At 38.4% G+C, this 25,088-nt stretch overlaps 3 protein-coding genes across 5 annotated transcripts in view; 2 read left to right on the top strand and 1 right to left on the bottom strand.

Moving 5' to 3' along the window:
* Positions 1-25,088, bottom strand: part of LOC133530241 (uncharacterized) — a 186,111-nt gene that overhangs the window by 103,604 nt on the left and 57,419 nt on the right. The window lies entirely within an intron of this gene.
* The window catches only part of LOC133530248 (uncharacterized), a 123,483-nt gene that overhangs the window by 92,299 nt on the left and 6,096 nt on the right, over positions 1-25,088 (top strand). The gene's annotated exons all lie outside the window — the stretch shown is intronic.
* LOC133530243 (uncharacterized) lies at positions 21,063-24,646 on the top strand. Its single transcript, XM_061868121.1, has one exon. The coding sequence runs from the start codon at positions 22,836-22,838 to the stop codon at positions 24,345-24,347; it is 1,512 nt and encodes a 503-aa protein (XP_061724105.1). The 5' UTR covers positions 21,063-22,835; the 3' UTR covers positions 24,348-24,646.

The raw sequence follows: 25,088 nt of genomic DNA, 5'->3' as shown, positions 1-25,088 counted from the left end.
TTGAGCATCTTTTTTTGTTATTTGTGAAGGAACTTTTTTGCCCGCCTCATTTGGTGAGTTTAATTTATTTAAATCCTTTGTATTTGGGATGCATTGCATACAAGTCCAGTTTTTTTTATTTTCGTTTGACATCAAATTAAATAACTTGCTTCTGTTAGCGCACTCGGTATCATACACTTTTTTGCATTTTGTGCATTTCAGAATGTCTTTACTTTGGACATTTCTTTGACATTTTGCACATACCGGAGCCATATTTTATTGTAATTAATAAGTAGCTGTTTTTACGTATCGATTATGAACAATCGATATTCAGAATAATCGATTGTTTCGATATAGGCGTGTTTTTGAACGCGCCCTATATTTATTACGGTTGCAACACCCAGAGCTGTCATGTGTGTCAATGTCAGTTAGTAGCCAATCAGCTGATTGTGTATTCGTCTGTTGTTTTCATCTTCGTGACTTGTCGTAATGAATAAACAATAACAATATACATATTAGAAATTACAATCTACATGTATTTGATGCATCAATGCCATATTTTATTATCTGTGAAAACAGTTTATGTCACAGTATGTATAAGTTACTCTATGGTTTATGAAAGGTGCTAGTGCTGCACTCTGGCGGCAGAACATTGCAGTAATACTCCCTATTCTTTTATTTAAATGCACCATTCAAATAACATCAAAGATGGGGGCGGTTGGGATTGTTTTCTCTTGTGAGACATACATACATACATATAATCACGCCTATTTCCCGAAGGGGTAGGCAGAGACCACGGATTTCCACTTGCTACGATCCTGACATACCTCTTTCGCTTCCTTCACTTTCATGACATTCCTCATACACGCTCGTCGGTTTAGGGTGCTCTTGACCTGGCCTTTATTCAGGATTTCCCCGATTTGATCAGTGAAAGTCCGCCGAGGTCTACCCCTTCCAGCTCCCTCTTCTACTTCTCCCTTATACACTCTCTTTGTTAACCTTTTTTCACTCATTCTTTCCACGTGTCCAAACCATCTCAACATACCTTTCAAAATTTTTGTCACTACATCTTCGTTCAGTCGTCTTGTGAGACGATGGTTAAAAACAGACCAGGGTGCAATACACACGAGCTTAGAAAAACTACCTATCTCACATAGTTTTGAGAAAACATCAATGTCAAATAAATTCAGTTGTTCAAGTAAACTAATAAATAGTGAACGAGTTATCTGTTGAATTCACTCGCTGTAAAACACCACGGCACGTGTGCGGAATATAGTGTTTCTCATATCAGTTACACGGCCAGGCAGGGTTGGCGCTTTTCTAATTCTTATTTTTTTATGATATAAGAGGCAAACGAATAATTCGTTTATTCGTTTGCCTCTTATATCATAAAAAAATAAACGCCTGATGGTAAGCGATTACCGTCGCCCATGGACACCCAACAGAGGGGTTGTAAGTGCGTTGCCCGCCCTTGACATATGTACGAGGTATGTAAGGATCTCATGAAGGTTATGATCTTCAGTAGCCTCAACTTTTTTAGTGTTTCAACTCTCAACATAGCTTTATTCTTTTATGTTACAAACTTAGTCGATTTCAAGGCACGAGGGTTATGTTATGTTTATATTGATACCCGAGCGTGCGAAAGAATCCAAAATTGAACTACGACCGTAGCGAGTGGTTCGAGAAAGTTGAATCTACAACGCCTCGAGGGTTTCAAGGTACGAGGTTAAAACAAATTTTGCCATCGATTGAAACACATTTTTAACCACATAAAAGCAAGGAAAATAATAATAACCGTAAAACTAAATCAAACCAAATCAAATCGAAATGAACATTGTTAAATATTTATCATTAAAAATCATACTTTTAAAAGTCAATTCTACCAGCGAACATAAGGAAACAGTTCAAAATTTGCATCAAATTACCTCTGATCAGTTTCTGAAAATTAAAAGAGCCTTTACGAGGTGATGTGGTAAAAAGACATTCACTATCACGAAAAACAAAATCCATATGATAAACAAAATGGAAACAAATTTAATTTTATTCTCTAAAATGAAAATATTTTTATTATTATGGCAACTTAACGGCTTGTAGCAGCCCTGCCAAATTCCTCATCTCGAATGAATCACTCGATACAATCGATTTGTTTTGCCTCTACATATTCGGACAATCGATCGTTCGTATAATGCAGCTGTCATGTCAGCGCAATCACTATTTGTTCGCTCGTACCTCGTACGTGCAACAGAGTGCTTAATGCCATATACAAAAATGTTCAACGTTTGTCGTTGTGAAATTGTTATAGACGGCCTGAGGTCAATCAATGCGGATATTTGATCTGTGCATTAAATATCAGAAATGATTTTAAAGCCGCAGTCGAAGAATGAAGTCCTTCGTAACCGTTTTGTTGTTGCATGTTTTAATTGAGACCGCGTTTTAAGTAAAAGTCGTAAAAAAAAAGCTGTAGCTGGAATGTATTTTTGGTTAAACTTAAATTTTGGTAAATATTATTCGACGCAAATGTTAATTAGGTATATTAAAGGTATTTTTTATAAATTACGGGGCTAGATTCTGGCATATCTTGTAAGAAAAATAATACTAACTAAGATTATTCAAAAGTGTGTACCTACACATCGCCAGTAGTCATTCTTGTTTGTTAAAACGTATACTATTGAGAGTATGCTAAGTTCCTCTCAAATAATAACGAATATTTATTGAATAACCAACATCATATTCAATAACTTCGACACATCCGCTATTCCTCAGTTAAACGAACAAGTAAACAATAAACAAAACAGTTAAAGTAAACGGAATTCACTTAGCGATATTACCCCGCTAACAAAGATATTCGGCCTCGCCTGGGAACGAACCTCGGACCGTTAGGCGGCGTTCCCGCTTCATATTTCAGGTTCAGAGGTCGTTGGAATTGAAATCTTTGGTTAAACTTAAACTTCGGAGATTGTGTGATCACGATTCGTTTCTCGTTTGAGGTTGAGTGGGAGTTTTAGTAAAATCAGCCGCTATTATATTTTGCACAAAGAAATTCAATAATATATGACACAACTATTTATAGAGCCGTGAGAACATGTTATAGTTGTATACTACTCATATCGTTGTAAGAGACTTTGCTCCTGAATAATAATACAAAAAATAAGGTTTCATTTAGCTAAAATTAACTAATATGATAGAATAAAGTATACTTGATCTTGATCATAATATGATAAATCTCAAATTTATTAATTTATTTTAGTCAACTTTATTATAAAATTTGTATTTTTATTAAAATAATGATTTTAAAAATCCATTTTCTAATAGATTTTTAATGATTTGATAATCATAGACTACCTTAAAGAAAGGTTTCAAGCCTAATGGATCGTTATTTTAAAACAGTGGACTTAATACCTACATCACTATTTCGTATTATTTATCTGTACGGTCAGTCGAAATACTCTATGTTAAGTTAATGTTCTTATATATTATTGTTGTGTAACTGTGCTATCATTCAAGCAGATAAATATTAAAAATTTCATCTTTATTTAAAGAAAAAAAATCGATCAACAAAATTTCAAAAAAAAAGTTAGTTTTACTCTTAATAAAAACATATTTTTACAAGCAAACCCTTTAGTGATCACTAGTATATAGAACTAGCATCGATAGTTGAGTTTATCGATACAGGAACTCCCTACTTGTCAAACAATTTTGCCCCGCGGATTCCTATGTCTTCATTACTCTAAACGAAACTCATACCAGCGTAACGCAAATACATCAAACATATTTTAAGTCTTAACATAATTATGATACACATTACATATACAATAATTACAACAAAAAATGTCCCATTACAACAACGTAGATAAAAATGTACATATTAATTAGTCATAAGTATAGTATTAACATTACAAATACACCGTAACATTCCAATAAGCAGGCCCGCTTGTTATTCCTGCCGCACAACATCAACAGGTAAACATATATGTCGCGTATAAATGCTCGCACTTCGCCACAGTGGAACTATAGTCAGTATTCTGAAATGCAACAAAACTGGCCGTTTAAGAAATCTATTAGAGAACCAGATCAAAATAATTTGGTAGCTATTTTGACAGCCCAAACAGTAAGGGTTATTTTAAATGTCAAACGTCTATGAAATTATGACGTTTACTTAACACTTGCACACGCTGGGCTATCAAAATCGTTGCCAACTTAGGTTGGTCTGACTTTATATCAGTTCCGGCAATTCAAATGATGTGTTACATTCACGTGCGATCATTAGGTACATGTCGCGCCTTTTAATTTAAGAAACTGCAAAATTCCAAAGAATAGCTAATTATTAGAGATAGTGGGTATTATTGACGGAGCGTTAGCGACGGTCTCTCTTTCAGCTTGGACAAAAATGTCGTTCTCGTCTACAGGTCCCATTTCTCAACCGATTCTTGTGAAATTTTGTGAGCAGGTTATTTTTTTTTGTCAATTTTTTCAAAATGGAAGTTCACGAGGCCTACAGCTCATAGAGTCATTAATAATGTATATAACAAGCTAATGGGAAGCCTTGACTTATAATATCATGTTATTAAAAGTTAGATTTGACAAATCTGCGCATCGTGGATGACACGAATTATAACCGATCACGTTCGCTATAGTTTTTATTGAAAAAGACTTATAAGTTTGCTTTACTTTCATGATTTATTTCATATTTTTTGGACCGATGAAAAAGCTAATTTCAGCAGCGGCTTTTAAATAATTATCTCCGCACAGTTTAAAATGGCTACACTACCAAGTACATTACTGTTCTACAGCAATGCCTAACGCTGAAGTGACAAGGTGGCTTTGAAGTCTGACCGTAATTGCCACTTAACTCAGTCTTCCGCAAGTTGCTTCCCAACAGCTAACGTCATAACTAATGCTGTCATAAGAGTACTCAAACTGAGGTTAAGGGCCTACTAAAGCCGTGAATACCGGTTCGTAAGCCACGCCCGCTAGCTTCCCCACTCCCCGCTAGCACGCACACATGGAAGCGCTCCGCGGAGTCCGCGGCGCACGTGAAGGTGAAAGCTCCATCTAGCGTTACAAAAGTTAACTACGATTATACGTGGTCGGCCAGAAACTTAATTCTTAGAAAATAAAAAAGATGGCGTTATTACTTGCTACTAGAAAATTAAAAAGAAATATTGTTGTAAATTGTAATAAATCTAAGACTACAATATAGCCAATTTTTATTGTTGATATTTGGAAGATGTTAATAGTACAGTTAATTGTAAGTATAACACTACCTATCTTTTTAAATTCGGTGTGATAACTAACAATGTAAGATTACATTGTTAGTTATCATATTTTATTTAGTAATATATTGTTGAGGCAGGAAATACAGGGTGCCGTTTTCCGACGACCAATTTTTCGGATGATAGTGAATCACACTTGTCAGTGGTAACTACCTACATATAAAAAAGAAAAAAGTAAGTAATATGGTAACAACGAAAACTACCAAAAAAAGTGAAGTAAGTATTTTTATTACGCTGAAATATGTAATATTCAACTAATAACTTTTAAACAATTACTCACACAATCAGGGTGATTCTTAAATTGTGTCCAGAAAAATATTTTTTCATAAAAGATTTTTATTTTTCACATATTGTTACGTATAAAAAGCATTTTTTGATGCATATGGTCAAGCTTAATACCCTCAGGAAAGGTAAATAAAATGAGTACATAATCACGGTTGTCACAAAGTGTCCCTCAGTCGTGACGTTTCGGCATTTTGGCGGCCAACTCCACTATTTTGAATTATACAATATTTTTAATATAGCCTAAGTTACTCCCATGACTACGACACATCGAATGACAGCTCATACGTTGAAATTCGTCATACTAGCGCTGTAGACCGTGACAAAGAATCGGATACACATCATACATCCACATACACGCGGAAACCATTTTTCTGCTTTGGGCAGTTGGGCAATAATAACAAATGAACGTAGCTAATAAAATCCATTTCTAAAGAGTGAATATGCCTCTAAATTAATCAAACGTATTGAGAATGTCACGACCACGTGTCTATATGACACGAACGTGGATTCAATAGTCCGTGGCGGGGACAGAATTTTGAGGCCACTGTCGTGACAATTTGAAACATGTTCGGTATTACCTAAAAATTACCTTTGACTTTGCAAATATTAAATAATTAGCTCAATCTCGAATGTATTAGGTATATCTTATGTTACAAACAATAACGTGAAATGAGTACTGACTTTTAAAACTCAAACACGGCGGTGACGCGTTAAGGTTGACCTTTTTTTTAATTAACACAAATAAATAATTTTCGGTAACACTTCTCCCTTCAGCCATTTGCAAATCTGACAACAACACAGTATTGCTGTTCTAAAAAAAAGTGTTAAAAAGGCTGCCAGACGTAAAGGTAACTTTCTACCGAGTACTGCATGTTTATATTACCACGCGCGTCGGTGACACGAAAACTGATCACAAGATGTATGTTATTAAAATTGTTATAAAGTCGTTATATATCCATACAATTTTTAAACCGTATTGTGGAATAGGTGTAAGTGTTAACATTTGATATAAAATTCTTCCAAAAACACTTTCAAAGAAAAATAAAATATCATAAAATCCGAGGAAGTCACACTACACGTTCCGTGACATTTAGAACTTCTTAATATGTTTCTAATAAATGCTCTTAGGATATTAGGTTGACATAAAACTAGAGGTAAATTACTAAGTATATTGATATTTAGTTTACTTATTTTCTTAAAAATATATGCTATTCTTACAGGTAACACAATTGTTATTTTGACTGTTTTTAATTTAAGTTAATTTGTATTGTATTTTCGATTGTTTGTGATGTAATTATGGGTCTTTCACCTGAAATAAACGATTTCATAATATCGTTCCCCTGGCTTTGGTTCACTGTGATTTTCATTCCCGTGTGTTTTGATATAAAATGTATTCTTCATGGGCATGTACAATGTTAAATCATATGTCAAGTAAATGATAACAGTTGATCAAAGACATACTTATTTCTTTTCCCCTGGTTCTCATTCCATGCCTTTGGACTGGGGTTTCAACTAAAATCAACGTGTGGTACTTCGTTCTATAGATCTTAAAAATAACATTAAGTTGCTAAGGGTGTTCTATGATTCAGTGTATTATTTTGGAACGAATTGTTCCGAAATTCATTGTCATTATGTCATTCTTTGTCATTCCCTTATCGGTTTTTTTCATTCCCTCGTCGCTTTTACATTCTTTTTATCGATTTTATTATTCCCCTTATAGGTAATAAATTGACCAAAATGTATGCCTATTCGATTGATGGGCTTATATTGAAATTATATTTAATAATCTGATTTCAAAGAACGACCCTTCAATGCCCGCCATAAGCTAAATGGTTGGCTAATGGTTTCAAGAGCATGGACAAATAAAGTATAGACTAACATTATCAACACAGAATCGCGTTCCTCTGAAATGAAAAGTTTGATCGGGATATCCATAATTGCACAACGCCGTCTATTAGGAACTACTTTAATTATCAGACAGTTAGACAAGAGGTTGAAGCACCGAACCAAGTGTAATGAACTGATACTGCTGTTAAATGGCTATAGCAGTTGCCTAAACTTACAGGAAAGCGATTTTGTAAAGACATTGTTAGTAAGCGATTTTGCTAAGTATAAAACTTTAATCGTCTTTGTCAAGACTAAGATATATTATTAAGGTATAAAAGTAGAGCGGTATAATTTTAAAATCTGAAAAAAAAAGAAATTAAAAACAGTTTAAGTTCTAAGATGTACATTATCAAAAACCATCCTGTATATGTTAACATTATAGTATTTTTCAAACTCGATGGGTAGGGTGACAGGTGTTATCTCTATATAATTTTTAACCTGAAAAAGGCCAAATCTCGCAAAATCGTATTGAAACGACAGCTGTCAGCGTACCCATACAAAAAAAACTATAGATAGCACCACACACGAGCTGAAGAGTTACATGCGCCTAGATCTGGAATGACATCCACTGACTGTGCCCTACCACACAAAGCGAGATGAAATTCACAATGCCCATACCTCTCTTATCACAATGCCCATCTCTCTCTTTGAATGGCAATTTTAAGAAAGGGACGATTCGGTACGTTTTTCTTATTGCTCCTTGTCAAGTAAAATCAAACTGAAAAGCATACTTACTTTACTCTTTGCTGAAAAGTCATATTAGTCATTGACGTTTTGACAGTATCCTGTTAAATAAATTATGTGAATTGTTCTTAAGGCATGCGGATTACAAATCAGAGGTCGCTGGTTCAAACCCCGGCCCGTGCAAACGAGTTTTTTTTTCTAATAAACGTGTTGAATTTTTTATTTTTTTTTACTTAATAAGTATATTTGTTTTACATAAAGATTACCTAGGCTATACAAAAATTGGTATGAATAAAATAAAATAATTCGTGTCATTAAAATATGCTTTTAATACACATATGTAAAAGAATAACTTTATTTCTGTATAAGACAGACAAGATTTACTTTTACAATAAAATAGAAAATAAGCAATATAGATATTATATAGGAACAAAAAAAGAAAACAAAAAGTTACGATTAGATTCGATGGGTCTATAGATGACTCGCATTTTTTCTTTGGTGTCTACACGACCACACAGCTACCGATACATTACAGAAGCTGTCGAAATTTCCTTTCCCGTTGTAATTGTTCAAAGAGTATTCGACTTTGACGTAGCTAAGCAAACACCCACACATGCGTAACGTATAGGCCTGTAAAGATAGCTCCATTCGTAGTAGACCTCGGATTCCGTTACTAGTTAATAGAGCTACGACTCAACGTTTATTGGATATGTCGATTTTACGTAATTTGGAGCGCTGCGCGATTTGACATAGATCTTACCTCTTTGAGGCACCACGGCCATCTAACATTACTGGCATAAAGGACGCATTTATGACTTTGACGCATGACAGAAAGAGAAGCCGAACTGCGTAAAATGGGCGTTTTCTGTTGAATTCATAAAATCAAAATCGAGAATAAATCCGTTTGTATAAGATAATAAGTTAATATTTAGTTGAATGATGTTTAATACGAGATGAAAACCTTTACTTTAAAGTGGATTATGCTGGATGAAGATGTGTTTTCTAGTTGCACTGAGGTAAACACTAAACATGTAGATGTAACTTTGGATTTATATTCTATCGAGAAAATTTTAAGCCTTTTTGTTTCGACTAGTATCATACCTCTTATCATATAGTCAAGATACATATATCCGAAAATCACGTCTGTTTGTTTCCGGGGCTAGCCACTGCCACGCTTCAAAGATCCCGTTATTTTTCGATGCAGGGCCTTAAAGTACTGTTTGTAAGAGTAGTGTGAGGTCAGTAGTCCTCCGTCTAAGGTCTGCGGTAATGGGCCGGGTCTCCCACGCCGCGCTCAAGGCGAGTATGGGAATTATTAATGTAATTCCGTGTAGTTTTGGCGACAAAGCCAAGAGGGGGTCAAGAGGCCTCAAGCACATGATAAAGGTCCACGCGTACCATTATAATTGGACCAATAAAAAATCTCGTTCTTCCTCGCGTTGTCCCGGCATTTTGCCACGGCTCATGGGAGCCTGGGGTCCGCTTGACAACTAATCCCAAGATTTGGCGTAGGCACTAGTTTTTACCAAAGCGACTGCCATCCAACCAATAAAAAATATGGACGACAAAAAACCTACACAATAATGCGGTCCACATATTTTTAATTCGTTATCAATTTGAGCATTGAAGTCTTTATACATCTGATTATCTCATTATCTTCAGGATTCTTCAGGATCAGATTATCTTCAGTATTCTTTCGGAAAAGCGTTCGATGCAATATTATATAAACTTTTTTATTTGCAAATAACGAAATTCTAAACGTACTTCGTGGACACAAACAAGACACAATGAAGTTATGTATGCCTATTGCCAGTGTGATAATAATAACGCACACGACCTTCTTTTGTACTCGTAATCGTTTTAAAGCTCCATATTTTACGTCACAAACGTTTGACACTTTCGTTTGATTACGCAATAGCCATTAGTGCCAAAGGGCATTTTAATGTGGACTTTTACTTTTAGCACAAGGGCTGTATTAGCCCCGATGATGTGACAAACGCGTAACAGCTTTTCAATGCCTGATGGCCACTATTTTTCTCCAAACTCATTAGCGTTTCTAGGGTTCCATACCTCGACAGGAAAAAACGGAACCCTTATAGGATCACTTTGTTGTCCGTCCGTCCGTCTGTCTGTCTGTCTTTCAAGACCCTTTTCTCAGGAACTCGTGCAGGTATCAAGCTGGAATTTATATCAAATACTCAGGTCTACTGTCTTTTTGAGCTGTGAAAAAATCAAACTTCTAAGCCAACGCAATCAAAAGGTACAGCCGTTTATGCCGCAAATTTCCGCAAATTTTCGACACTCGCAAGGGAATCAAAACCATTGATGTACGTAATAGGGGTAGATGAGGTACCAGGCGCTCGATCGTGAGCCACAAAATATAGGTTCCGGGACCTATATTGAATTAGTCGTACGGGTGACGCTGAAGTGTCAACATTGTCATCAAATTCGATAAAATATTGCCAAAGAATGCCGTGTTGCGCCTTTTTCCAGTGCTTCAATAGCTCCAAGCACAAAAACAAAGCTCACGGTATCACTTTTCATTCGTAAGTACTGTTATAACATTTGAAAACATATTTTTTTCTAAATAAAATTAAAAATTTCCTTGTTATTGAGTGAGCGCGACAGCTAAATAATGCATTACCCATGTGAGTAACACGTTTATCCGAGTGTCAAGTAGGCCTGCCCACTTCATGCATTGTAGAGTCAGCAATTTTTTTTATAAATAATGCAACTTTTTAAATCATGTGCTCCTATTCCTTGAAACTATAGAATGTAACCGGTTTTTATTTTAATATACGAATAACCGGTTGTTAACCAAAAATTCAGTTTTTCTGATAGTATTGTTAAAACAATATCTTGCATTAACTTGAAATCCAAATATCGGGAATAGTCCATCAAAAATTACTAAATAGTAGGTACTTGTACAACAATAGGAAAACTATGGACAACATTTTTAACGAGAGCTCGATTTACAATTTTAATATGCGAGTTATAGTGTAGTTTTAAGATGTATTTATGTATGTTGAAAACTGTGTAAAAATATTTAGAACAGATATTAGATCAATCAAATTTAACCTTTTATCATAAACAAAAGAAATAAATAATAATCATCTCTATTTGTCAAGTAAAATGTATGATGACTGGTCTGGCCTAGTGGGCAGTGACCCGATGTGTGAACCCGGGACGGGACCATCGGCTTTATAGGCAGCTATAAAGCCGATGGTCCCGTCCCGGGTTCAAAGTTCTAATGATGGAATCCATGAAGAATTGAGGGAACACTTAAAGTCTTATAGGTACACATATAGTGATTTCTGTGGTTTTTGTTTACAAATTAAGCATTTTCATCCAAAAACTGGCAATTAGTGTAGTGGAACTGCTGATTATAAACAGAACGAAACTCCCTAACTACGTATTTAATTTACCGTTTGAGTATTTGTTTTAATTTGTCCTCTTTGTAGAGCAACTAAGGTGATGAAAATAAAAACGATGAAAATCAGAACGAATACTTTAAATTGAACATTCTAATGTAAGGGCACGCTGCCGTCTCAAATCGAGAAAAGTGGGACATTGCTAATTTCGCCTTCGATAGGGAATGATTTAAAAAAATATAACTTCAAAATCAGTATTAACGTTAAAAAAATGAAAACTATAATGTTTAGAGAAAAAACTTTCACTTATTTCTATTTTAAAACGAGCTGCAGCTGTGGAAATGCCTAGCGATTGAATTGTGAAAATTAAAAATGATGCTCTGTTTCGTTTTTGATGCATTTTTTTTTCTCCATACATTATAATTTTCCTTTTTATACCGCCCTCTCCGCATATTTTTTTTAATTGTATAGTTAAACTATCGGTTTTACATATAAAATACATACAGTTTTACATATATTATTTGTGTCAGCGAAAAAAAAATTGTTTTCCATAAAATAAATAAAGTGCCTATTTATTTTAATTTCGTATATATTTTATAAATATTTGTTTCCTGACGCTACCTAATAAAGACCGCCGTTGAAGGCGCTTATTCCCATGACTTACAACTTGTCCAATATAAGTGAATCCGTATACGTATCGTAACTATGAATAAACAAGGTTCACACTTTTATATTGGTTATCTTGAGTCGTGCGCTCGGTGAACGATTGGAATATATAAATACCAGGAGTAACTACGAATTACCAGTGATTAGTGATTACATTATCTCTTGTCAAGCGTACTTGTCTTTTCCGAAAAACCATCAGAAGTGAAACCCTGAAACCTCGAGATCCCTATCAACTGAGATCATATCGTTATACTGGTTTTCTCGAGGCGACACGTTAGTTGAACATAGTGAATAGTCGACCAGGGTTTCAGAAGTAAAAAACGAGGGTCAATTTCATGCTTTAAAAATATGATAGTCAATCATTTGATATTAATCTCAGTGTAACTCGCTCGCTCAGATATTTGCTTGAAGTGAGAGACGGTCTAAGATTAGGTAATATCAAATCATTGTATTTTTTAAAAATCGAAATGACTTAATATCACTTTAAGACGACAATGTAAGAAGTATGTACGTCTCGCCTACACATTTGTATAATGTTATTAGTTTTTCTCTGTTGCACCTCGAGGAATACGCAAAATATAGGGGTCTCGCTTGCGCAGCAGTGTTAAGAGTCCACAATTGCAAGCCGGCTAGAGCGATTTCGCACCCCGCGCCCCGCTCCCCTCTACAATACACCGCGAGGCTCAACTCGCAAGCGCGGCCGGGCCATAGACCATATTCCGAGAAACGCGCCCGCTCGCTTTAGTTTTAGAACAATGAAACCCGTAGAGTCTAACTATGGTATAATCGTAATATCGCAATCATAATATGTTTTGTAGTTTTTAGTTTTAAAATATATATTTTTGTAACATGTATGCTCGTTTTAAGGTATATAGGTAGGTAGGTAGGGTTTTTTCTATGGGCCACTAGTTGCCCGAAATAAAGTTTAGACTCAGATATGCCCAGTTCTAAATATGTAATATGCATAATGTGTATGCATTTAATATGCGTTAAAAACGCGAAAGCGTTAAATGATATATTGTGTAAGAGCGTCCCCCGATATTTCTTTCATTATTTTTATATTTTCTAGAAAATGGAAATTTGACATGGATAAACATATAAATCACGCCAAGAAAATGGTAAAATGAAATAATTAAAACACAATTTAAATAATTCATTCATTTATTTTGTTAGCGCTGTGGCAACACCGCTAGTTTTTCTACAACCAATGATTGATGGAGATGCGGCTCCAATCTGCCAACATAGACGACAGAACGGCGGCCAACCAGAGAGCGCGATGCCAGCGCCGAAGTTTCGCATATGAGACGCATCGACGTGCACCGCGACCCGAGCATCGACCTCTTGCATCTTAACCACTGAACTGAACGCGCGTGTCCTAGACAAAGAACCTGTAGTAACTTCTTGTAATACACCATTAAAATAATGGTACTTCTTTAAACACTTGTCTTTTATTTAAATAGCGTAATAACGCGCTAACATTTGGCGACCGCGGACAGGACACGCGCGGAATATTATAAGCATTTTTCCAGTGCCTGAGCAAAAGCCGCCATATTGGGACGCTGTGGGCCTGGAGCCGACGCCGACGCCGACGCAAATCGCCAGCGACCATCACCGCCAGCCATCGCCGCCAGAAGTACAGCCCGAAGACCAAGGAGGGACGGCAGCGGCGACTGGGACCGGATCGGAATAACGACGAACGACGGCGCCTAGCAACAAGGCGGCAGCGCGTGGCGGCCGGCGAAACGAGGGAAGTGCCATGAGGGGTGCCCGTTCCTTTCCTGTTTCTTTCCTTGTTTATTCCTACACCTTTTTCTTTAACTTAACTTAAATCCCTTGTCCAAAAATTGCATCGTAAATTTAAAAACTTGAACATTCCTAAACTCAGTGCATTGACCTTTACTTAACCTTACATGACAACTGACTTTAAACTTAAAGAACATTGAATTCCCTTCTTAAAAGAGTGCTTATTGTGTATTAATTGCCTTCATTTGTGTTTTACTTTCAGAATAGTTCTTCAAAGTGTGACAATCGTGTGTGAACTCGTAAATTTCTAACCTCTTAAGCCACGTTTGCATATACCTACTGTTAACTTTATTTCTGCTTAAAACGCCTATCGGGGCTTTCTTAATTACATAAACTACTGTGAAGTGCTATTATACATTCCAATTTTAAAGACGTACTTTTTTGTAAAACCAGTGAGATTGCATGTGCATCTTTTTATTTCGTGAAGAAACCGTTTTGACCACGCATTTACGCTCAATTCTTTTGCACTTAAGGACCCACACGTGTGTTCTTTTAAAATTTCACTTAAATTGTAACCCAATTACTTTCGCCAACCTAATCAGTTTTCTTTCTAACTTCACCCCTGCTTGCATCTTGGTTGTGTTCGCATATGCACATATTCGTTTGCACGATTTCAGTGGACAACCTGTCGAAGTGCGTGCCGCGTGCCACGAATATACCGTGCCACGCACACTTCTGTCACCACGTGGCAAGTTATCCAGTGTCAAAGCCGCATGCTGCTGCTACACGCCAAGTGCACCTCTGCGTAGCTGTTGAAGTCAAATAAAGGGCGTAAGCTGTTTTGCCAATTTTTATTTTCTTACGTGGATGACTTTAAACTTTGATTTAAAATAAAATTTTATTGTTAGACGTGCTAGCTCAGCTAAAAACATAATTCAACATGGCTGAAGCTGCAAAAAGGGAAGCTCTTCTGGCAGAACTACGTGTTAAACGTGGCTCAATAAAGGGTCAGGTTTCTAAATTCCGTGGTTACTTAAGTACAATCAAAGATGATGAAGTGTTAACCGGTGTTAAAGTCAATTAGCTGACCTTAAGATTAAATAAAGTTATAGAGTTATCCACGCGCCTTGACGAGCTGCAAACTTCGATAGAAGTAACTAACTCTGATAATCTTGAAAGTGAACTTTCAGAACGGGACATCAATGAGACCCATATTAACTCAGCTATAGCTACAGCTCAGAGTATACTTGAACGCTCTCAGGCTCTAAAAACATCACCAGAAGCTTCTGTCAAAACCTGTATCTCAGGCGGCTGTAACTCGGAGCATCTCGGCTTCAAGCTTCCTCAAATTAAAATCTCAAAATTTGATGGCTCTTATTATAAATGGATGGAATTCAAAGACCTTTATGAATCTTTAATTCATAATAATGAACATATTAAGCCCATCCATAAATTCCATTATTTGAGTTCCTATCTTGAAGGAGAGGCCTCACGAGTCATAGCAAATTTAGAAGTTTCCACTGACAACTATACTGAAGCCTGGAAACTGTTGTGTGACAGGTTCAGTAACAAAAGGCAACTAATTACTAACCACTTAAATGCTTTATTTAATTTAGACCCCATACAAAGAGAATCTGATAAATCTTTAAGATTTTTGAGTGACCATGTTACTAAAAACCTCCGGGCCCTTAAAACATTGGGCCAACCAACGGAACACTGGGATACAATGCTAGTTCATTTGTTATCTGCAAAATTGGACACCAATACTAATTCAAAATGGGAAGAGCATAGAAACACTCTTAAAGAATGGCCAACACTTGATGATTTTAGGGAATTTCTAAAGAATCGTGCAGACATTTTAGAAAATCTATACCGCTCAAAGCGGGACAAACAAGCTAACCACAAGCCAGAGCCTGTGGCTATTAAAACTTTATTTAAACATGATAAAAACATAAAAACTTTCATGATTTCAGAAAAACAAAGTGACCACAAGGGTCGGCCGTGCGTCGTGTGCCATGGTGATCACAGGGTGTATGACTGCCCAACCTTTAGAAAGATGTCAGTCGACGAGCGCTGGTCACGGGCGTCCAGTCTGAAGCTGTGCCATGTCTGCCTCCGACCGGACCATGAGACCCGTGCATGCAAGTTAAATGGCTGTCGCGTATGTAGAAGACGACACAATACATACTTACACAACACACCAAATAACACTTCTTCTAGTGGAGCTAGCAAGGAACAGACAGTCCAGGCAACCAATAGTGCTATGGGAGATGTCGCTTGCTCCTCCACTATGCTAACTTCTGACAGTGCAGAGGTGCCAAACACCTTCACTGCTAATACTTTGCTTACCAATAGTGAAGCACTACTTTCGACAGCTCTAATTGAAATAGTTAACCCTTTCAATAATAAAAAAGAGACTGTTAAGTGTCTCTTAGATAGCTGTTCGCAATCGAACTATCTTACTGAAGCATTAAGACAACGTTTGCAACTTGATCTTCAGCCTCTAACTGCCTCAAATGTTACAGGAATAGGAAATACCCCTCTGACCTATAAGCCTGTACGTTGTGCAGCCCATATTAAATCTAAATTAAGCGATTTCAATGCTAATCTTGACTTTCTAGTTTTAGACCAAATAACTGATCGCTTCCCACAGAAATATGTTGATGTTAGTCACCTTAACTTACCTGCTTATATACAACTTGCAGATCCAACCTTTAATGTTCCAGCCCAAATTGATATGCTGTTGGGAGTGGAAATGTTTTGGGCAATAGTAACAGGTGCTGCAAAAACATTGCCAACGAGCAAGCGCACCTACCTAATCCCATCTAAACTTGGGTGGCTTGTAGCTGGCCCGGTAGAGGGAGCTACTACGCATATAATCATATCAACCACGCGTAGTCATTTTTGTTTAGCTGATCTGTCGACCCAGATGACAAAGTTTTGGGAGACAGAGGAGCTGCCGCCAGAGGCAGACTCCATCAAAAATGGGATTGAGTTCGACTCTCATCCTATAGAAAAACATTTTGTGGACAATACCTATCGCCAATCTGACGGCAGATTTGTAGTGCGTTTACCTTTAAAAGACACACCAGACTGCTTAGGCAACACATTTAACATAGCTAAGAAGCGCTTACTTAACTTAGAAAAGCGTTTTAGTAAACAACCTGAGCTTAAATCAATGTACGTTGATTTTATAAATGAATATAGAGATTTAGGGCATCTGTCGGAGTCTAGGCAATGTTATACAGCCAACCACCTCCCTCATCACCCGGTGATGAAGGAGAGTGAATCTACTCGCTTAAGAACTGTATTCAATGCTAGTTGCCCAACCTCCTCTGGATATTCTATCAATGATATCCAGCTGGTAGGACCTAATATCCAAAACTCTCTGTTCGATATATTGCTTAGATTCCGTCAATACAGGTATGTGCTCTCTGGTGACATAGAAAAACAGTACAGGCAAATTTTAATGAATGAACTAGACAGAAACCTACAAGTGATTCTATGGCGCGAAGACGAGCACTTACCTATACGCTCTCTCACTTTAAATACCGTTACGTATGGCTTTGCTTCATCGAGCTGGTTAGCGGCTCGATGTTTGTGGCAGTTAGGGGCTGAGAGCAAGGATCCTTTGGTTAGGACCATTTAGTACGGTCGCCAAATCTCAAAAGCCCTCTAGAAACACGATTTAATTGACTCGGCTCGGCCTTACCCACAACCGGTATCAATGTGTTCGGACAGTTCTCCTGATCACCGTACATGCGGTAGTAAAGCGGAAAAATGGTGGAGGGGATAGTAATGACGTCACAAAGATGGCGGCCGGACCTATTCTTTTTGGCGGTGTATCTCGAAAACCACTTAACCGATTTTAATCATCGAGGTGTCAAATAATAGGTTATATTATGGAGATTATTTCCTTTTCTACAAACATTTACGTGAAACCTATAGGAAAAAAAATAATCACAAAAAACAGTTTTTTTATAAAATTATTATTTTTTATTTTGTAAAAATCTCCGTAAATATTAGCATTTCGCAAATTTTGTTTAATATAAAACATATTGCTTCATTATCAAGGAATATAATGAGCCTTAAAACATACAGATCGAGTAATAAACAATGAAGCTACACTCATTTATTTGCGCATGGGTAACGATAACTGGCTTTTACCGGTCGAAACTGTGGTGACTGTTACGATACGTATTGAATGGAATTTATAGAGTATCGGTTTTAATTACTGAAATTATAATGACAATTATAAAAACCAGACACAATAATGTTACCTTACTTCGACGTTTAGTCTCTTTTTTCGTCTTAATCATACCTAGGTAGGTACATATTTCTTTTTACTTAAAAAAATTATACAGGGTGAACTTTTAACCACCAGTCATACTCTGCGCAGCGACTTTATAGGTCATACTGAACAACTTTTACTATTAGTAGTCCCCAAGCCGCTCTGAGGCCAGATTTAATTGACTCAGCTCGGCCTTACCCACAACCGGTATCAATGTGTTCGGGCGTTTCTCCTGATCACCGTACATGCGGTAGTAAAGCGGAAAAATGGTGGGAGGGGATAGTAATGACGTCACAAAGATGGCGGCCGGACCTATTCTTTTTGGCGGTGTATCTCGAAAACCACTTAACCGATTTTAATCATCGAGGTGTCAAATAATAGCTTATATTATGGAGATTATTTCCTTTTTACAAACATTTACGTGAAACCTATAGGAAAATAATAATCACAAAACCCATTTTTTTTTTCTACATTTGGTTGGCAGGTTTTATGTTTTAAAGCAGTAAAATCTTTCAAGTCGAAACACAGTATAAATATACATTTTGTTGTCTAATCTAAAAGTATGATGTTCATTGTTTAAGACTGATTAGTGATTACTGAATTAAATAACATGCTATTTGTTATTTTTGTTTTATTTTTTAAATCAGGTATTAATTTATTCACTATGTATCACTATACAGGCAAAATGTGTATCATAGTTGGTCTGTAAGTACTTACTACTTGTGTCGAATATAGGTATAAGATGAAATTTTAACCACCAGCCATACTCTGCGCAGTGACTTTACAGGTCATACTGAACAACTTTTATTATGGGACCAATGCCGAATCACGCAAGAAAATTTGGATCTGGAATGACACCCACTGGCTGTGCCCTACCACACAAAGCGAGATGACATTCACAATGCCCATACCTCTCTTTTGGACGTAGTATAAGGACGTACCCGGGTCCATGACGCATGCTCGCCACACCGCTGCTTAAAATAAGCTGACGCACCGTAAATTGAACTGCGTAAAAATCGCAAAAAATATTACACGGAGATCTTATGGCAGACACCGTACCGGTGACGTAAAAGACGCAACTGTTTTGCGAACAAAAAAGATTCGCGTGAAGCACGTCACTGCGATTCCGTACCGTCATCGTTTTTTAAACAGCGGTGTGGGGAGCATGCGTCAAAAACGGTACGCATACGACGCGTCACTGCGATTCCGTATCGTGACCGTTTTTTAAGCTGCGGTCTGGTCGCACCTTGTATTGTATTGTATTCGGGCGATTTTTCCGCAAATCGACGACTTGCGCCTATTTTGCGTGATATGTTGGGGGTGGACTAGTCCTGCCAGCCCAGCTCCTCGAGGAATCCTATCAAACCTTTGATGTTGAGTAGGACCTCGGGGAGGTCTCTCGGAGATCCGAGATGTTTAGCCCTGTATGGAGTCACTCCGCTGCATTCCAGCACCACGTGAGAGGCTGTTTCTTCTGTCTCCATGCAACCTCGGCACAGGGGACTGTCTGTGACACCTGTTGTGAAAAGATGTTTGTTAAATAGTCCATGACCTGTTATGACACTGGTTACCATACTCAGTCGGACCTTCCCTAGTTGCAGGAGCGCCCTTGTGAGTTTTCCGTTGATGCCAGGCATGGCTTCTTTTGCCTGTCTGCATCCAGTCTGGTTCAGCCAGTGTTCTGTGTGTAGTTTCCCTGTACGTGCCAGCAGCATTGAGCGTACCTTGCTAAATGGTATCGGAAGAATCGGTTCCGGACCAATCGCCCCCGCATTAGATCCTTGCCTGGCAAGCTCGTCCGCAGCATCGTTACCTCGGGATCCACTGTGTCCCTTGATCCATTGTAGGGTGATCTTGTTATTATGACATACCTCCATTAGTCGTTCGTGGCATTCGTGTATAAGTTTGGATGTAACTATATGGCTATTTAGAGCCATTAAGACTGCTCTACTGTCGGAGAGTATGCGGATGGAGGATCCTACTACCTTCCTTGCAGTGATGGCAGCCGCCGCGTTTATGATGCCCATGCACTCAGCTTGGAATACCGAGTTATGGGCTCCTAGCGGAGTGGTGATCGACATGTTCAGGTCTTCTGAGAAGGTTCCAGAGCCCGATCCGCTGTCTGTTTTGGACCCATCAGTGAAAATTCTCAGCTCCCGGGGATTGAGTCCTTCATGATTGTCGTCCTCATATAACTGTATTTTGTACCTTTTATCGAAGATAGCTTGTTTGTGAATCCGGTCCGTGCCTGACCTAAGCACTGGAAATTCGTCATACACCTTTTCCAGGCATTTTGTGTGAAGAGCTCCTGTGATGTTAGACCATATCTTGAGGGTTCGCAACCTTACCGCTGAGAGACTGGCCTCTTGCTGTATGTGTAGGTGCAGCGGTGGAAGGTTTAGCATGACCTCCATGGCTGCAGTCGGGGTACACCTCGTGCAGCCAGTGGTGGCCGCGCATGCGAGCCTTTGAAGTCTTTGTAGTTTGTCTCGTACGTTGCCTAGGTTTGTTCTTGGCCACCAAACCAGAGCACCGTAACAGAGTAAGGGGCGGATTATCGTCTTATAGAGCCAGAGGGTAATTTTCGGGTTGAGTCCCCACCTCTTACCAATCATCCTTCTGCACTGCCAGAAGACAACTCCCGCCTTGTCTATCCGTTTGTTGATGTGGTTGTTCCAATTGAGTTTATTGTCGAGAGTTAGTCCTAAGTACTTAACTTCATCGGACAGCTGTAGCTCAGTTTGGAAAAGTGTTGGTCTGGTAAAGTTGGTCGCACCTTTATATGGGACAGTCAAAAATTTTTTCGCGATTTCGGAATTGGTCCCATAGTAAAAGTTGTTAAGTATGACCTATAAAGTCGCTGCGCAGAGTATGACTGGTTGGTTTGGTGGTTAAAAGTTCACCCTGTATAAAATTTTTAAGTAAAAAGAAATATGTACCTACCTATGATTAAGACGAAAAAAGAGACTAAACGTCGAAGTAAGGTAACATTATTGTGTCTGGTTTTTATAATTTTAATTATAATTTCAGTAATTAAAACCGATACTCTATAAATTCCATTCAATACGTATCGTAACAGTCACCACAGTTTCGACCGGTAAAAGCCAGTTATCGTTACCCATGCGCAAATAAATGAGTGTAGCTTCATTGTTTATTACTCGATCTGTATGTTTTAAGGCTCATTATATTCCTTGATAATGAAGCAATATGTTTTATATTAAACAAAATTTGCGAAATGCTAATATTTACGGAGATTTTTACAAAATAAAAAATAATAATTTTATAAAAAAACTGTTTTTTGTGATTATTTTTTTTCCTATAGGTTTCACGTAAATATTTGTAGAAAAGGAAATAATCTCCATAATATAAGCTATTATTTGACACCTCGATGATTAAAATCGGTTAAGTGGTTTTCGAGATACACCGCCAAAAAGAATAGGTCCGGCCGCCATCTTTGTGACGTCATTACTATCCCCTCCACCATTTTTCCGCTTTACTACCGCATGTACGGTGATCAGGAGAACTGTCCGAACACATTGATACCGGTTGTGGGTAAGGCCGAGCTGAGTCAATTAAATCTGGCCTCTGAGCGGCTTGGCGACCGTACTAATTATACAAAATGACTTTTACTGTGATGACTTATTAACAGGGGCAGACTCTGAATCAGAGCTGCTTCAAATACAAGCTGGCGTCTCACAGTCTTTAGCCTCTGGTTGCTTTAATCTGCGTAAATACCGTTCAAATTCAAACGCGTTATTAAAGTCAGATTTCATTAATCAAGATGATCATCTAGCTTTGAGTCAAGCCTGTCAAACACTTGGACTAGGGTGGCAACCTAGCCAAGATATATTAAATTTTTCAATTAAAAATGATCACTCTGATGAAAAGGCCACAAAAAGAACAATTCTATCTAAAACCTTCCAAGTATTTGATCCCTTGGGTCTTTTAAGCCTATGTACAGTCAAACCTAAAATATTAATACAAACTTTGTGGAAAGAAGGCAAATCTTGGGACGAACCAGTTTCTCCTGAAATACAGCGAATCTGGTCTCGATTTATTAAAAATTTGCATCACATTAAAGCACTCAGTATACCTAGATATGTATTGTGCGAGGCACCCTCCACAATAGAGTTGCATTGCTTTTCTGACGCTGCAGAGACTGCATATGCAGCCTGCATTTATGTAAAAATTATTTCTGACACGGGTGAACAACAAGTCCACCTGTTGTGTGCGAGAGACAGAATAGCTCCAATCCGGCGCACAAGCATACCGAAATTAGAATTAGCTGGATGCTTGTTAGCGGCACAAACATATGCAGCCGTAGTAAGAGCCTGGAGGCGTCCTGTCTCTCGCACTATATTCTGGACTGACTCTAGCTGCTGCCTGGCTTGGCTAAAGACAGACAGAGCCAAACTTAAAACGTTTGTAGCAAACAGAGTGGCCGCTATAGCCAGTCTCACGTCCGGAGCCACCTGGAGACATGTGCCTACAAAAGAAAATCCAAGTGATCTTGCAACACGTGGTGTGGATCCACAGCATGTCTCTGGGAACGCTCTGTGGTGGGGGGGCCCCGAGTTTCTATTAAAGCCTGAAAAGGAATGGCCAGAGCTAAATTCAGTAGAACCGGAGGTCTTGCCTGAACTCAAAGTAACGTCTATGCTAACAAGCATCGACAATGAACCATCTATCATAGATTTTGATAGATTTTCAAAATATAAAAGGCTACAACATACTGTGGCTTATGTGCGCCGTTTCATAAATAATTGTAAGCCTAGCCTGCCCAAACTAACTGGCTCGCTATCGTCACAAGAACTTACAGACTCTTTACATACTTTAGTTAAAATTGCACAACAGCAGTCATTTGCCTCTGAACTTGAAACGATGCGCAAAGGTCACAGGTTGAGTCCTAGATCACACGTTATAACCTTGAACCCATTTATTGACTCACAAGGCCTCTTGAGAGTCGGGGGAAGGCTAGATGCTTCAGATTGTAGTTATGAACAGAAGCATCCCATGTTGTTACATGCTAAACACACACTAACCAAACTCATTTTTACACATGAACACATACGTCTCCTACATGCAGGACCACAGCTATTGCTATGCTCAGTGCGGGACTTGATATGGCCGGTCGGAGGCAGAAACCTCGCGAGAAGCACGGCCCACAATTGTGTCACTTGTAAAAGAATCGCTGGCCAAACTTTAAAAAATATAATGGGCAATTTACCAGCGCAACGCTTAAATGCTGATTTTCCATTCACGTCAACAGCTGTAGACTTAGCCGGTCCTTATTTAATAACAGATCGCCGTGGGCGTGGATGTAAAATCACGAAATGTTATCTGTGTCTATTTATATGTTTAAGATATAAATGTGTTCACTTAGAGGCTGTGAGCGACTTGTCTAAAGATGCATTTGTGCTAGCACTCCGCAGATTTATCGCCAGGCGCGGCAAACCTGCGGAGCTGTTTTGTGATAATGGTAGAAATCTAGTAGCTGCAGCTAAAGAAATAAATGATTTCTTTAAATTGTATGAAAACGATATATCTGAATTTGCAGCTGGTCAAGGTATGAAATTTAAATTTGCACCAGCTTATGCACCTAACTTTAATGGCTACGCTGAGGCCGGCATTAAAAGCGCTAAATTTCACCTCAAACGAATTTTGGGTAACACACATCTCACCTTTGAAGAGCTTTCGTCTCTTTTTAGCCAAGTGGAGGCAATTTTGAACAGTAGGCCTCTCTGCCCACTCTCCTCCTCCCCTAATGACTTTTACCCCCTTACTCCCGGGCACTTTCTCATTTGTAGGCCGCTCACGTCGCTGCCGTCGCCGCCCCTGCAGGACCGGAACCCGAACCGCCTGGACCGCTACCTGAGGCTGGAGCAGCTGCGGCAACACTTCTGGAAGCGCTGGTCGGCCGAGTTCGTGTCCCTGCAGCAGCAGCGCTACAAGTGGCGCGAGAGGCAGCGCGATCTACGGCTGGGAGAACTCGTACTCATCAAGGAGGAAGGCTTGCCGCCGTTGCTATGGCGCATGGGCAGAGTCGTCAAACTATATAACGGAAAGGATGGCGTGCCACGCGTTGCAGACATCAATACCGCTAGAGGGATAGTCAAGCGAGCGCTCAACCGAATGTGCCCGCTGCTTGTACAACAGAGAGAGTCCTGAAAGATGGATCTTTCAGCGCCCCGGAGTATGTTAGCGCTGTGGCAACACCCCTAGTTTTTCTACAACCAATGATTGATGGAGATGCGGCTCCAATCTGCCAACATAGACGACAGAACGGCGGCCAACCAGAGAGCGCGATGCCAGCGCCGAAGTTTCGCATATGAGACGCATCGACGTGCACCGCGACCCGAGCATCGACCTCTTGCATCTTAACCACTGAACTGAACGCGCGTGTCCTAGACAAAGAACCTGTAGTAACTTCTTGTAATACACCATTAAAATAATGGTACTTCTTTAAACACTTGTCTTTTATTTAAATAGCGTAATAACGCGCTAACAATTTAATTTTTGTTCTTGCTTCCAGTAGATTTGCAACAAATTTCTCTTACTTGCTACAGTTGCTTTGCAGGACTGTTTTTTTTTCTCGTTCCTCATCTGTTTTATCCAATTTTTTTAGAAAAGATTCTTTTAGCTTATCTAAATCTTCTTGCAGCAAATCGGGCTTTAAGCAATTTTCGCCGTAATTTTTATCTTTATTTGGATATTTTTCAATGATAACATTTCTTCGCGGCTTACTTTTACGTCTGGAATTACTTGCTCTGGAATACCTCTGCATCTTAGTATTTATAAAAAATAGTTAGGTGAAATAATTTATAAGGTGTTTTAAGCCAAATACGTTATCTAAATTCCAAAATAATGGTGCGTCTCTGCCCGCCACTCGTTAGGTGAAGTATTGGAAGT

The sequence above is a fragment of the Cydia pomonella genome, chromosome 22 (genome assembly GCF_033807575.1).
Source record: "Cydia pomonella isolate Wapato2018A chromosome 22, ilCydPomo1, whole genome shotgun sequence".
NCBI classification, from domain to species: Eukaryota; Metazoa; Arthropoda; class Insecta; order Lepidoptera; family Tortricidae; genus Cydia; species Cydia pomonella.
This window is presented reverse-complemented; position numbering and strand designations above follow the sequence as displayed.

What these genes read in the sequence shown, in the direction of transcription:
- LOC133530243 (XM_061868121.1), top strand. Translation starts at nt 22,836, where the DNA reads ATGCTAACAAGCATCGACAATGAACCATCTATCATAGATTTTGATAGA.